The 14,756-nt window shown below is 43.8% G+C and overlaps 1 protein-coding gene across 1 annotated transcript in view; it reads right to left on the bottom strand.

Annotated features, from left to right (window-relative positions):
- FAM174A (family with sequence similarity 174 member A) overlaps positions 1–14,756 on the bottom strand; it is a 38,890-nt gene that overhangs the window by 640 nt on the left and 23,494 nt on the right. The window contains exon 2 of the mRNA XM_075341903.1: positions 8,211–8,342. Coding sequence (XP_075198018.1) covers positions 8,211–8,342 — 132 coding nt within the window. The remainder of the gene's footprint in view (positions 1–8,210; positions 8,343–14,756) is intronic.

A 14,756-nucleotide genomic window follows, 5' to 3' on the forward strand; every position in this document is an offset into this window, starting at 1 on the left:
GGGATCAAAAACGCAGAAAGAATTGAGATGCTGCATCTATGTGGTCACCACAAAGATGTAGCCAAAAGAAGCTGCAACGTTTGGACAGAAAACTGAAATCTCAGACTTTGCTGGGGAAGGAAATGCATGCAGTTTGGAGACCAAAAAAAAAAACGTGCAAAAACGCAGCATGCGCACAAGTCCTTAAAGTGTATCAGGTCCTCCCCAGTATTACTCTATAAATAATGTCAGGAGACATAAGTATAAAGGGGGCTTTACACGCAGCGAAATCGCCCCCGTCGGTTGTGCGTCACGGGCAAATCGCTGCCCGTGGCGCACAACATTGTTAGGAGCCGTCACACATACTTACCTACCTAGCAACGTCGCTGTGGCCGGCGAACCGCCTCCTTTCTAAGGGGGCGGTTCGTGCAGCGTCACTCAGTGGCTGCCCAATAGAAGCGGAGATAAGCGACCGTAACATCCCGCCCACCTCCTTCCTTCCTCATTGCCGACAGCCGCAAGTAAGCTGTAGTTCGTCGTTCCCAAGGTGTCACACACAGCGATGCGTGCTACCTCGGGAACGACGAACAACCTGCGTCCTCAACAATCGATTTTATGAAAATGAACGAGGTGTCAACGATGGACGATTTGGTGAGTATTTTCCATCGTTAGCGATCGCTCGTTTGTGTCACACGCAACGACGTCGCTAACGATGCCGGATGTGCGTCACGGAATCCCTGACCCCGGCGATATATCGTTAGATACGTCGTTGCGTGTAACGGGGCCTAAAGGGCCTGCGCGCACTGGAAATTAAAGTGAACCTGTCATCAGAAATTTAGCTATAAACCTAAAAGTTCCCCCCTCTGCAGCTCCTGGGCTGCATTCTAGAAAGCTTCCTATAGTTTTTCTGGCCCCTTTTATTCCAAAATAAATACTTTATAAACTTGTACCTTTTCGTGTGCAAATTTCTTAAATCGTCCATGGGGGCGGGCTGCCTGATGTACGTTGCTGTCGTCCTGCCGATTTACGCCGCCCCCGAACGCTGAATTTCAAACCTCAGGACGCCGCCCCTGGGCGCCCGTAGTCCCGCGCATGCGCTGTGCTACTGTAGTGGTGCCGTGCACTGCGTGCACGTGTGACCGCTAGTGACGCTTTGCGCGGGCACGAGGTTATGGGCGGCGCTTTGAGTGTCATCAGCAAGTGCCGCCCATAACCTCGTGACCGCACTTTCGCCTATTCCTCCAGCGTTCTGCGCAAGTGCTCGCTGGCCAGATGACCGGACGTCACCTCCTTCCCATCCTGCTCAGCAGCAGGAAATAGATGGGAGGAGCGGACGGAGCAGTTGGTGCCCACGCAAAGCGTCACCAGCGGTCACACGTGCACGCAGTGCACGGCACCGCTACAGTAGCACAGCGCATGCGCGGGACCACGGGCGCCCAGGGGCGGCGTCCTGAGGTTTGAAATTCAGCGTTCGGGGGCGGCGTAAATCGGCAGGAAAACAGCAACGTACATCAGGCAGCCCGCCCCCATGGAAGATTTAAGAAATTTGTATACGAAAAAGGTACAAGTTTATAAAGTATTTATATTGGAATAAAAGGGGCCACAAAAACTATAGGAAACTTCCTAGAATGCAGCCCAGGAGCTGCAGAGGGTGAAACTTTTAGGTTTATAGCTAAATTTCTGATGACAGGTTCCCTTTAACTTTTTCTTAAGAAAAATCCGCACCCTCTGGCAGAATACTGCACTCGCGGCAAAAAACGGGTAATAACGCACCCGCGGTTTTACCACGGTTTTTCTGCGGGTTGTTTCCCGCGGTTTTTTTACTATTATCTATGGAAAAAAACGCAGGTACCTGCGTAAAAGAAGTGACATGCAATTCTTTTTGCTGCAGAAATTCTGCAGCAAAACCTAGAGGTAAAAAAACTCAGTGTGCGCACAGCATTTTTTTCCCATAGGTTTTGCTGCGGAAGTACTGCAGCAAGGTTAGGAACAAAAACTGTACCTTTTCTGTCGCAAAAACCGGGGAAAATCCGCGGTAAAAAACGAAGTGTGCGTACAGGGCCTTAGCCAGGTTACATTTAAAAGGGTGGTTCACCCATATTTTTTTATTTTCTAGGTCGATATTATATTGAGAAATAATGTTTCTCTCAAATACCTTATGTTGGCAATAGTGCCTGTGAGTAGTGCTATTGCGGACCGCTGTTTCCCGCTTCGTGACCTCGGGGGATACGGTGACGTCATGTCAAGTTCCAGACACGTCACATCCCTGCAGCTGGCCCCAGTCTTCCTGAGTCACTGGGCTGTGGGTGGTGATTCACCGCTCATCACAGCCCAGTGTGTCTCCTGCTTGCAGCGCTTTGCTGTGAGGGAGGAGGGAGCAGATGGGCTGTGACGAGAGGTGAAACACCGCCAACAGCCCATCATTCACGGACACTGCGGCCGGCCGCGGGGTTAGGAACTTGACGAGACGTCACCGGATCCCCGAGGTCACGGAGCCCGGGGGTCAGGCAAGGGGAACAGCGGTCTGCAATAGCGCCTCTCACAGGCACTATTGCCAAAATAAGGTACTTTTGAAATACCTGGGGATGTCACCACCAAAGATGACTGGCAGCAGCCTGCTCCATCTGACCACTACAGACACAGGATTACTGAGATAAGTAGGACATTCACGTGTCCGAGAGAGATTTGAGATCGCAGTCGGCCAAACTCCATTTAGACATAGTCAAGAGGGAGTTGGAAAACATTTATCTCTTGCACTTGAAGTCAAGACACTTGCCCCATCTCTCCCTCACACTTTATACCAAATTCGGGACTGGAGAAAAACAGGTTTAACACCGCGCTTGAAGACCACGGACATCAGTGTTGAACACACAATTCTTTTATTTTACTTCATTCCTACGCGTTTCGGAGACCACAACTGCCTCCTTCTTCAGGGAAAAGAATTTTACAGAGACCAAGGAGGAGCCCTTAAAAAGGATATACAGAAAAAAAGGGGAAGAAAGAAAGGGAAGAAAGGAAGAGGGATCCCTGGCTATGACGTCAGTTCACCGTGTGCTGCAGAGCAATGACTCATTGCCACGTGGAGTAAAGCCGCATTACATGGCCCTTACAAGAATTGAATAAAATATACATTAATACATTTAGCCCAAACAGAACATTCATAATCAAAAATCATAGCAATAAGAGATCCAGAAAAAATGAATTTAAAGTGAAAAAGTGAAAAGGAAAAAGGGGGGGAAAATATATACAACTATTAATGATCTTTGACACGAACCCGGGGTAGAGAGGCCGTGAGATTGACCGGCCATCTCACTGACATTGTGCTAACAGAGAGGTTAAATGATGCCTCATGATTAGCTACAAAAACCATTAAAAACCAAGTGCAAATAACATGCACTAGGCAAAAATCGGCAAATAGAACGGGGCATATATTATATTTGCAAGTAGGACCGATAGTGACATCATTTTCTTCCCCTTTTTTCTGTATATCCTTTTTAAGGGCTCCTCCTTGGTCTCTGTAAAATTCTTTTCCCTGAAGAAGGAGGCAGGTGTGGTCTCTGAAACGCGTAGGAATGAAGTAAAATAAAAGAATTGTGTGTTCAACACTGATGTCCGTGGTCTTCAAGCGCGGTGTTAAACCTGTTTTTCTCCAGTCCCGAATTTGATGTCTTGCTTGCACAACAGGGCTGCTGCTGGACCACCTTAGCACTCGCTTATGCCACTAAAGGGGTTGTGACTGGCGCAACCCGACCAGGTGAGTGCACCATTTCCTTATACCTTTTACCCAGTAAATCGGGTAATACCCTATTGCGCATTTTCTCTCCTAATTTTAGTTTTCACACTTTATACCGCAATTCTGTGTGTTCAGCAGTTTATAAACAAAAGCAAAAGAACCTAAGTTTTGAAAGGAGAAAAGTGCTGAGGGAAAGGACGAACAGATGAAATTTTCTATTACTTTGCAGCAAAAGATTCTCCAAATGTAATTGTGAACACATAAAGAAAGCCGACCAGTGTATGGAGGAGAGCAGAAGATGTGCGCAAAAGGGGGAAAACAACCCCCCCCCCCCCAGAAAACAACCCCCCCCCAAAAAAAAAAAAAAACTTGTAATTTTCATAATGGCTTAATATTAAGCTAAAGCTTATTTTTCTTTTGGGATTACTTTTTAGCAGTCACATGCACAGAAAGGAGATTTTTGAATTTCTATAGAAGAGTTTTCTACGCATTAAGTAGTCTGAGCAAAAATCATTGTTGTAACGCTGTGAAAACTAGAGATAGAAACTTAGAAATTGACCTATACTGTTTTTTTTAATCACACATTCCTTTAAAAGGGTTGACTAGGTTAAATAGAAAAGTCTGCTCCCACTCTACTAGCATTGAGCAAGGCTGCACACGTCTAGTCTGATTGTGGCCAGGAGTACGCATATTGCATAGTTGCAGTCATTTGACTGCCTGCTCCCAGTGCAGGCACCGGAGAATCCTGACAACCCATACAGCACAGAATGACTAAAAACTTTCATGTTAAACCTGGACACACCCTTTAAAAAGTAAAACAAAAATAAAAAAAAAAAAACAGGAGGTAAAACATTGTGAATACCAACAGAACCCCATTGAGTGATGCAAATGATACCAAGGTCAAAGCTGTAGAGAGTTTAAACATCCCCAGTGATATATCTATATCTATATATACACACACACATACATAATTATCTATGTAAGTCCTGAGATTTTAGTGATCTGATCAGAACATAAAATGAATGTCAGTATAATTGCTTCTACATCCTATTATACCAAACTGCCACTAGTTTCAGGGTTTATCAGGTAGTTGTCACAATTTGTCATACAGATGCATTTTTATACACCTATGCACGCTATTTGTGATAGATGAAGCTTTGAGCATATTCTTCTATTTTACATGCATTTTCAGGCTATTTAAAAGCAGTGTATTGTAAATTACTCCAGAACACACATCAAACATGAAGCCATATTTTACTCTGCACTAAATAACTGTAATACAAGCTTTACATTATCTGCATAAACCATCTGCTAGTCCACATAATATACAACATGCCCTATGGCACTATGAAATAAACAAATGCCATTAGATCTACAAAGCGGCCTTCTTTCATAGAGATTTACAAACGACTTCTAAAGCACAAACCATAGAACAATAAACTGGGAAACGTGGTTACTAATCTTCATTAGGATTTTATTGCTAGATCAGTTTTTCCCATTTTTATGCATTAAAGAGAGCATGTCACCAGATTTGGGGCCAATAAGCTGCGGCCACCACCAGTGGGCTCTTATAAACAGCATGTTAGAATGTTAAGCCGCTGTGACAACATAAAAAACACTTTATAATACTCACCTAAACGGTCGGTGTGGTACAGACCGGTCAAATGGGTGTCTCCGTTCTCCGACGCCTCCTCTTTCGGCCATCTTTGTTCTCCTTCTTCTGAAGCCTGGGTGCATGACGCGTCCTATGTCATACACACAGGCCAGCATTGAGGTCCTGCGCAGGCCAGATCAAAGTATTGTAGTGCGCCTGCGAGTATCCTTAAGGCTGGCTTCACACTTGCGATTAACTCGCACGAGTGCAATGCGAAAAAAATCTCGCATTGCACTCGGACCAATGTTAATCAATGAGGCAGCTCCCATCTGCTATTTTTTTCTCAGTCCAAATCGGACTGAGAAAAAAAAAAAAAAAAAAAAAAAAAAAAAAATCGCAGCATGCTGCGTTTTTGAGTTTCTCGCACGAGTCTCTTCAATGCAAGTCTATGGGTGTGTGAAAAAAAAAAAGGATGTCACACGGACGGCACACACACCATCCTAGTGACATCCGTTTTTCTCAATACATTTCACGCATGTAGCAGAGTACAATGTAAATGCTCCTGTACATAACAGTACATGAGTAGCAGCTGCTGAGGAAAAAACTGATAGCACACTGATGAAAAGTGAACTAAAATCGTCCGACTTTCTGGCATGAGAATCGGACCGATTTTACACTCGCAAGTGTGATTCCAGCCATAGGCTGCTTTCACACTTGCGTTGTGAAGCACCCATCACAGTGCATTGTGTGACGCATGTGACGGATGAGTTACAAATAGTGAGCTAATAAAAGGTAATGGATTCCTGTGAAAGAACGTTTTGCAGGGTTTTTTTTTTTTTTTTAATGTTTCACCGGGAAAGGAGATTTGCGGTCAGGAGGAGAGAGAGAGGTGACCGCAAATCCACTGAGTGACCGCAGTGAGCAGTGTGATCAGCAGTGCAGTCACTCAGGTGACCTGCAGCCACAGCTGAAGTCCTCCACCTGAGAGCAGTGGCCGCGGGTAACCTGAATGAGGGCACAGCTGATCGCCTGGCGCTGATAAGAGAGCGGTCGTGTTCTACGGCCGCTCCTGTCAGCTTCATGTAGCAAAGCTGGATGTGTCATGGGACATAGTGTGGATTACGCCGGACCTGGAGGAGTATTTGGGGATTAATAAAGCGGTGAAAGAGTGTGGCTTTTTTTGTCTTTTATTCCAAATAAAGGATTTTTTCGGGTGTTTGTGTTTATCTCCTTTCACTTACAGGTTAATCGTAGGGGGTTGTCTCAGACGCATGTCATGACCAACCTAGGACTTAATGGCAGCAGCCCATAGCTGCCACTAACTCCTTATTACCCAGTTTACCACCGCACCAGGGCAATTCAGGATGAGCCGGGTAGAGTCCCGGGACTGTCGCATCTAATGGATGCGGCAATTCCGGGCGGCTGCTGGCTAATATTTTTAGGCTGGGGGCTCTCCATAACGTGGGGCTCCCCATCCTGAAAATACCAGCCTTCAGCCATGTGGCTTTACCTTGGCTGGTATTAAAATTGGGGGTGACTGCACGCAGTTTTTTTTTTTTTAAATTATTTATTGTTCTGCACTACATATACTTGACCTCCAGCGGCTATGATCGGTTGCAGTGAGACAGCTGGGGGCGAGTCTGACTGCAACCAATCATAGGCGCCGGTGGGCGGGGGAAGCAGGGAATACGAGGTGGAATAATGAGCGGCTGGCATTTTCAAAAGCAGAAGCCACCAGGGCAGTGTGACAGCTGTGTAGCGCCGCGCCAGTGATCGGTGAGTATGAGAGAGGGGGTGAGAGGGGGAGAGAAACCAGGAGTGATTTTAAACGATTTAGATCGTTCTGCTGGACATGCTGAGCATGCTCAGTAGAACGTGACCGAATCAGTCAGCGGATTCCGCCACTTAGCGTATTGCGGCGTAATCCGCCACCATGGACAATCATTAGACACCTTGGCGGATTCTAACGGAATCCGTCAAGGTGCGTTATTTTAACGACCCAAAAAACGCTACATGTAGCGTTCCCTCCGCCCGATGCTGTGTCAAAATACCGACTCAGCGTCGTCCAGCGGATGCAACGCAGACACTTGCGTCACGGTGCGTCGGCAATACAAGTATATGGAGAATAGCGCTGTACGTTAACGGACTGTGCTATTCTCCATAGCGGCGGATTGCGCTGAACGCAAGTGTGAAAGCAGCCTAAACAGCGCTTGTGCAGCCCTTTCAGGATATGTAACTTATTGGTGCACACTGCCCATTGTGTTGCTGTAAGCCCCAGAAGTGTATGGCCACATGCTTGTTAGTTGATGAAAAATGAATATTCACCCTCTACCATTGCTCACCCCTGTGCTGGCATCAGTGATTTGGTCAGACTGCCATTATTACTTGCCAAGGATCGCATCGTAATGCTCGGATTAGTCAGCGGCTCTTCTGACCACAGCGTCAGTGTATATTTTTATATAGCCATCACGCCCAGGTGAGGAGAGCAGATGACCAGTCCGAGGACTACAATGTGATCCTCGGGCAGTAATAATGCAGGCTTACTGACTCCCTGACACCCAGCACAGAGTGGTGGGAGGATTATGGGCAGGGACTGACTATTAATTTCCCATTAACACACATTCCAATCACTGACGCAAATGAAAAATATAAGACATCCCCTGCAAATAAGCCCTAGTGCATCTTTTGTAGCCAAAAATAACATAAGAACCTTTTATTAATTAGTTTGGATCTGCTGAACATCCTTTACACAAACATGTTACTAATGGTACAGTGGATGGTTGCAATGAGTGCAACCATCATACATATATATCATACAACCAATAAACTAGACTGAGGGAACAACTGGTGTCTTTGTGTCAGCATCATTCTGTGTGTGCAAAATATCAAAGTATAAATTCTCACCTTCGTGGCTGATTGGCATCAAACAAAGTGTCGTCATCTTCTTCCTCTTGCTCTAAGGGAGTTAGTTCCATATTTCCTATATTTGTATCCAATACTCCATATTTCCTAGTTTTCTTATTTTTTCTCCTCGTTCTGTAAGGATTAGAAGAAAACATAAAACGAATGCTAAGGATGTGAAATTCAGGAGAACTAAATGTAGATAACTGGATACTTTTGGAGAATATTATGTGGAAACAAGCTATGTACTAGTGTAAAAGGTAAAGTTAACCCATGCAGCACTACTCAGGAGAGAAGGTATGACGCTCCACACGAACCTCTCAGTTAACATCACTTTGTATATGAATCCTCAGAAACACAAAAGCATTGCCAGCCAATGTTTTTTTAACCAGATGTTCTATAAATACCTGCTAAACTTCATTATGTCCCGATATCACAGATTTTGAAGTTATATATTTATATACCATAACTAAAAGCAAAAAAAAAAAAAAAAATTATTTAGTACAAAATTTATCAAAATAACAGGCTGTTTGTTTATTTTTTAAAAAATAGCATCACGGTTGTCGGTCATGTGTCCAGCTGGGGGAGTCCGTGCTTTCTATACGACTTGCGCACTACATTTAACAGCAGTTTTCCCTTCTACAGATTACATTTCAATTGAAGAGGTGGCAGTCTGGATTCTACAACATGGAGAAAAGATCCTGCTCCGTGTATCTGACATAGATGCAATATGGACGTTTTACAGCAGTACTGAGCAGTGTTGCTGTGAATCTAGTATTAGGCTGACAGTAGAACAGTTACTAGAAGAAGCAGCTTCTCGTGATTTTCTTTGTTGTGGAAACACCTGATTTTTTTTTCTACTGCTCCATCTTTGATGAAAGAATACACTAATGAATTAAAAGTGAAGTTTCATGTCAATGGGTAGATATTTGACCATAAACAGACACTAATAGACTAGATAAATGTTGTTTGGGGTTAATTTAAAAATAGTAACCATCTTAATTTTTATTTAATAAATCAATAGTACACATAAAAATAAACAACTTTGTAATAGATCTTATCAGACAAATCTGCTTCTTTCTCGGCCAGAAGCGATCAGTCTTTATCAACATTCTCAATTAAGTGGTAAAATCTGTATTCAGGGAAGACTTTCCCATTACTGAGATAGGAGATGGCAGATGTTACTGAGGAGATTCTAGGTAGATAGGAGGGTGCTGAGCTCTGCCTCTAGCTCCTCCTGTCACTTTATACCAGCCAGCACCATTTTTGAATCAATTTTTTTTTGTCAGGAAGTTAAGGGTTAAAAGTTTCAGTATTTTCCGAAAAAATAAAAATGTACAAATCCAAGTCAGTCATATATAAAGTGACTAAGATTCATATGTGACAGAAAATACCCAAAATTGACACCATTTTAAAAACTGCACCCCTCAAACTGATCAAAACCTCATTCCAAGAAGTTGATTAACCCGTTAGGTGCTTCTCAGGAATTAAAGCAATGTGGAAGGAAGAAAAAATTAAAATATTTTCCCACAAAAATGTTCCTTTAGCCCCAAAGCGAAGGAGCGCCATTTGACTTGTGAAGCACAAAACTGTCTGAAATAGATAGCGGAAATGTTGTAGAGTTTGGAGACCCTCTGATATATCTAAGCAGTGGACACCCCCCCCTCCCCCCCACACACACACACACACACAAGTGACCCTATTTTGGAAACTAGACCCCCTAGATGAATTTATCTACAGGTGTGGTGAGCACCATGTACCAGCAGGTGCTACACGGAATTTCATAACGTTGAGCCCTAGGTTTTGACAGACGTGAAAAATGTTTTTTCTTACATCACCTAAAGTTAAACGGTTGGAAGGTCCTTCAGCTGCTAAGCTTGTACAGCCTCTGTTCAGCTTCCTCTCCTGATCTGCACTGACTCATGTGATATGTGTAGAACAGGAAGATAGAGGGCGGCTTGCTCGCGGATCGTGGAGGAGGCGTTGTTGGCATTCTCCTCCTTCACAGGAAGCTGTCTCAGGGCTAAGATGAACGCTTTTTAGGCTATATGCACACAGTGTTTTTGCGCATTTTTCGGGTGCGTTTTTGGGCTCAAAACTGCATGACTTTGCTTACCCAGCAAAGTCTATGACTTTTCATTTTTGCTGTCCACACAACATTTTTTTTTTAATTAGCTGCGTTTGAGCTTAAAAAAAAACCAAAAAAAAAAAACCGGACATGTCAATTCTTTACGTTTTACGTTTTTCACCCAGGCAACGCATTGGAAAAAATGCAGCAAAACGCAGCCAAAACGCGGTAAAGGCGCATGCGTTTTTTACTGGTGCGTTTTTTTGCATTTTTTTGCGGCCAAAAACGCAGTGCTAAAAAAATGCTGTGTGCGTACATAGCCTTAGGCTGCTTTCACACTACATTTTAACATGCGTCATGAAAGTTTTTTTACGCAAAAACGGATCCAGTGCTAATGCGTTTTCATTTCAATGCATTTGCAATGAACTTGCGTCAACATGCGTTCACCTGCGTTTGCGTGCAGTTTAGTCAGGATGCAGCGATTTGCAGTTTTTTTTACTTTTTTCAAAAACACTACTCGTAGCGTTTTTGAGCTGCGTCCAAATACTGCAAGTCGCTGGATCCTGATTAAACAGCACGCGAACGCATGTGAACGCTGGCATGCTGATAGACAGGATCCTGTTTGGCCAGAAACCAGCCTGGCGTGATCAGTCTCCCCCCTCTCTCCCTTGCCCCCAGCTGCGTCTGAATTTCCAGTCTGTCACGTTCAGTTCCCCTCCCTCCCGATCACATGACTCCAATGACCGCCCATAAACTTGAAGTGACAGGATCCTGCAAAATAACACATGCTTTTCTCTTTGCAAACACAGGATCCACTTTTGCAGCAAAAAAACTTTCATGAGGCATGTTAAAAAGCGTAGTGTAGTAGACTTAGGCTGCTTTCACACTACGTTTTTTTAACATGCCTCATGAACGTTTTTTTGCTGTAAAAGTGGATCCTGTTTTTACAAAGAAAAACGCATGCAAACGCATGTGTTATTTTGCAGGATCCGGTCACTTCAAGTTTATGGGCGGGCATTGGAGTCATGTGATCGGGAGGGAGGGGAACTGAACGTGATAGACTGGGAGCCGGCATCTGACAGCTGCGGATGCTGGTAACCAAGGTAAACATCGGGTAACTCAGCGAAGTGCTTTGCTTGGTTACCCGATATTTACCTTGGTTACGAGCATCCGCCGCTTTCAAAGAGGGGAGGGAGAAGAGAGGGTAAGGGGGGGGGAAGAGAGGGTAAGGGGGGGGAAGAGAGGGTAAGGGGGGGGAAGAGAGGGTAAGGGGGGGGAAGAGAGGGTAAGGGGGGGGAAGAGAGGGTAAGGGGGGGAAGAGAGGGTAAGGGGGGGGGAAGAGAGGGTAAGGGGGGGGAAGAGAGGGTAAGGGGGGGAAGAGAGGGTAAGGGGGGGGAAGAGAGGGACTTATCACGCCAGGCTGGTTTCTGGGCATGCTCAGTAGAACAAGCAGGATCCTGTCTATCAGCATGCCAGCGTTCACATGCGTTTGCGTGCAGTATAGTCAGGATCCAGTGAAAAACAGTATTTGGACGTTGCACAAAAACACTACAAGTAGCGTTTTTGAAAAAAAAGTTAAAAAACTGCAAGTCGCTGGATCCTCACTATAACGCACGCATACGCAGGTGAACGCATGTTGACGCAAGTTCATTGCAAATGCATTGAAATGAAAACGTATTTGCACTGGATCCGTTTTTTTGCGTTAAAAAAAAAACGTTCATGACGCATGTTAAAAAAAACGTAGTGTGAAAGTAGCCTTAGCAGGAATTTTTCTTGTTACAAAGTGTCTTACAGTCCAATAAATATGGTACATTTTTTCTCTACAAAAATGTTGCTTTGGCCCCAAATTTCATTTTCAAAAAGCTAACATGAGAAAATGTACAGTACAATTTGCTTTGCAGTTTCTCCTGAGTACACCAATAGCCTACATGTAATACTTATCTACTTTTCAGAAAGGCAGGAGCGCCATATTGGGGTGCAGATTTTGCCATTATGGTTTGCGGATGCCATGTCACACTGGAAAGCCCCTGAGATGCCAGAACAGCAGAACCGCCCATAAGTGACCCCACTATACAAAATACACCCCTCAATGAATTAATCTAGGGGTGTAGAGATCATATTCCACAGGAGTGTCACAAGACTTTAAATCATTGTTTAGTAAAGAAAAATAATTACATTTTTACCACAAAAGTTTGTTTTAGCTCCAGACTTTACATTTTCTCAAGCGGGAAATGGGTAAGAATGACACCAAATTTGTCACATAATTTCTGCTACTTGTGTGGCTGTACATTACTGCTCAGCCACATGGCAGGGCTCGGGAGGGAAGGAGCGCTATTTGACTCTTGGAGCACAGATTTTATTAGAATAACTAGCGAACTCCATATACAGAGCCCCAAAGCGCCAGAACAGCACAATTCACCCTCAAGTGATTTTGTAATTTTGGAAATTTCACCCCTCTGGGAATTGATCTATGAGTGTAGTGATGATTTTGACTTCTTGAGTGTTTTCCAGAGAGCAGCAGCAATGGATGTTGTGGAGTGAAAATTATAATTCAGCCATTAAAGATCCCATATCATGTGCCCAGCTCGTGTTTCTGGAGACAAGAACCCCGTAACTTAAGTGGGCTCTCCTCATTATAGAAATGCCAAACAAGTAGACGCTAAATGTGGTTTAGGTACACTGTGGGGCTCCGAAGGAGGTGGGAATTTGGACTTAGGAGAACAGTTGTTGCTGGATTTCTTTTTTTTTTGGGGGGGGGGAGGGTGGGCATTTCGCTTTTCCAAAGCCTTTGTGTTACCAGTATTGTAGAAACAACCTATATCAGATGACTGTCTTCAGTGGAGTTTTATTTTTTTTGTGTGTATTGAGTTGAAGCTTTTATTGGGAAGAATTTACATAAAATTTTGGATCACATTTATCCTGTGCTCTATGCTGATTACAAGGGTTTCTATCTAAATCTCCCAATAACATGATTCAGATGAATCCATTCACTATAATGAGGCAGCAAAGATACTCTGGACTGTGTCTGGCCTCTGCTCTGCGGTGTACTTTTCAGAAGTGCAAAAAACTGTGGTCGACAGTGCTTTTATGCACTCTTAAAAATATGGAATACCCCACAGGACTCTTATGGATATAATCACTGGCCTCAGTGGCATAGGGTATAAAACCACTGACTCTGGCAATCGCTTGCAGTAGTCACTTGGGGGGGGGGGGTTGTGCAAAATGTGACAGCTGCAGCCAACAAAAACAGAAGATAGGCAGGGAGCATCAGGCAAATGGGGCTGGAACGCTCTGAAATTGGCAACTATATGCACTACAGTTCAAAAGTTTGGGGTCAACCAGACAATTTTGTCTTTTTCATGTAAAATCATACTTTTATTCATCAAGTGAGTTGCACAATAAATAGAAAATATCGTCCAGACATTGACTAGGTTATAAATAATGATTTTTACTTGAAATAATAATTTTCTCCTTCAGACTTTGCCTTCATCACAGAATGCTCCTTTGCAGCAATTCCAGGTTTGCAGACCTTTGTCATTCTAGCTGTTAATTTGCGGAGGTAATCTGGAGATGTTTCGCCCCATGCTTCCAGAAGCCCCCCCCCCCACAAGTTGGATTAGCTTGATGGGCACTTTTTGCATACCATATGGTCAAGCTGCTCCCACAACAGCTCAATAGGGTTGAGATCTGGTGACTGGGCTGCCACTCCATTACAGATAGAATACCAGCTGCCTGCTTCTTCCCTAAACAGTTCATGTATAATTTGGAGATGTGCTTTGGGTCATTGTCCTGGTGTAGGATGAAATTGGCTCCAAGCGAGCGCTGTCCACAGGATATGGCATGGCGTTGCCAAATGGAGTGATAGCCTTCCTTATTCAAAATCCCTTTTACCTTGTACAAATCTCCCACTTTACCAGCACCAAAGCAACCCCAGACCAGCACATTCCCTCCACCATGCTTGACAGATGGCGTCAGGCACTCTTCCAGCATCTTTTCAGTTGTTCTGGGTCTCACAAATGTTTTTCTGTGTGATCCAAACACCTCAAACTGCGATTCGTCTATCCATAACACTTTTTTCCAATCTTCCCCTGTCCAATGTCTGTGTTCTTTTGCCAATATTAAGGTTTTCCTTTTATTAGCCAGACTCATACAGTCATATGAAAAAGTTTGGGCACCCCTATTAATTTTAACCTTTTTTCTTTATAACAATTTGGGTTTTTGCAACAGCTATTTCAGTTTCATATATCTAATAACTGATGGACTGAGTAATATTTCTGGATTGAAATGAGGTTTATTGTACTAACAGAAAATGTGCAATCCGCATTCAAACAAAATTTGACCGATGCAAAAGTATGGGCACCCTTATTTCTTAATTTGAACACTCCTAACTACTTTTTACTGACTTACTAAAGCACTAAATTGGTTTTGTAATCTCATTGAGCTTTGAACTTCATAGGCAGGTGTATCCAATCATGAGAAAA

This window comes from Anomaloglossus baeobatrachus, chromosome 1 (assembly GCF_048569485.1).
Source record: "Anomaloglossus baeobatrachus isolate aAnoBae1 chromosome 1, aAnoBae1.hap1, whole genome shotgun sequence".
Classification (NCBI taxonomy): Eukaryota; Metazoa; Chordata; class Amphibia; order Anura; family Aromobatidae; genus Anomaloglossus; species Anomaloglossus baeobatrachus.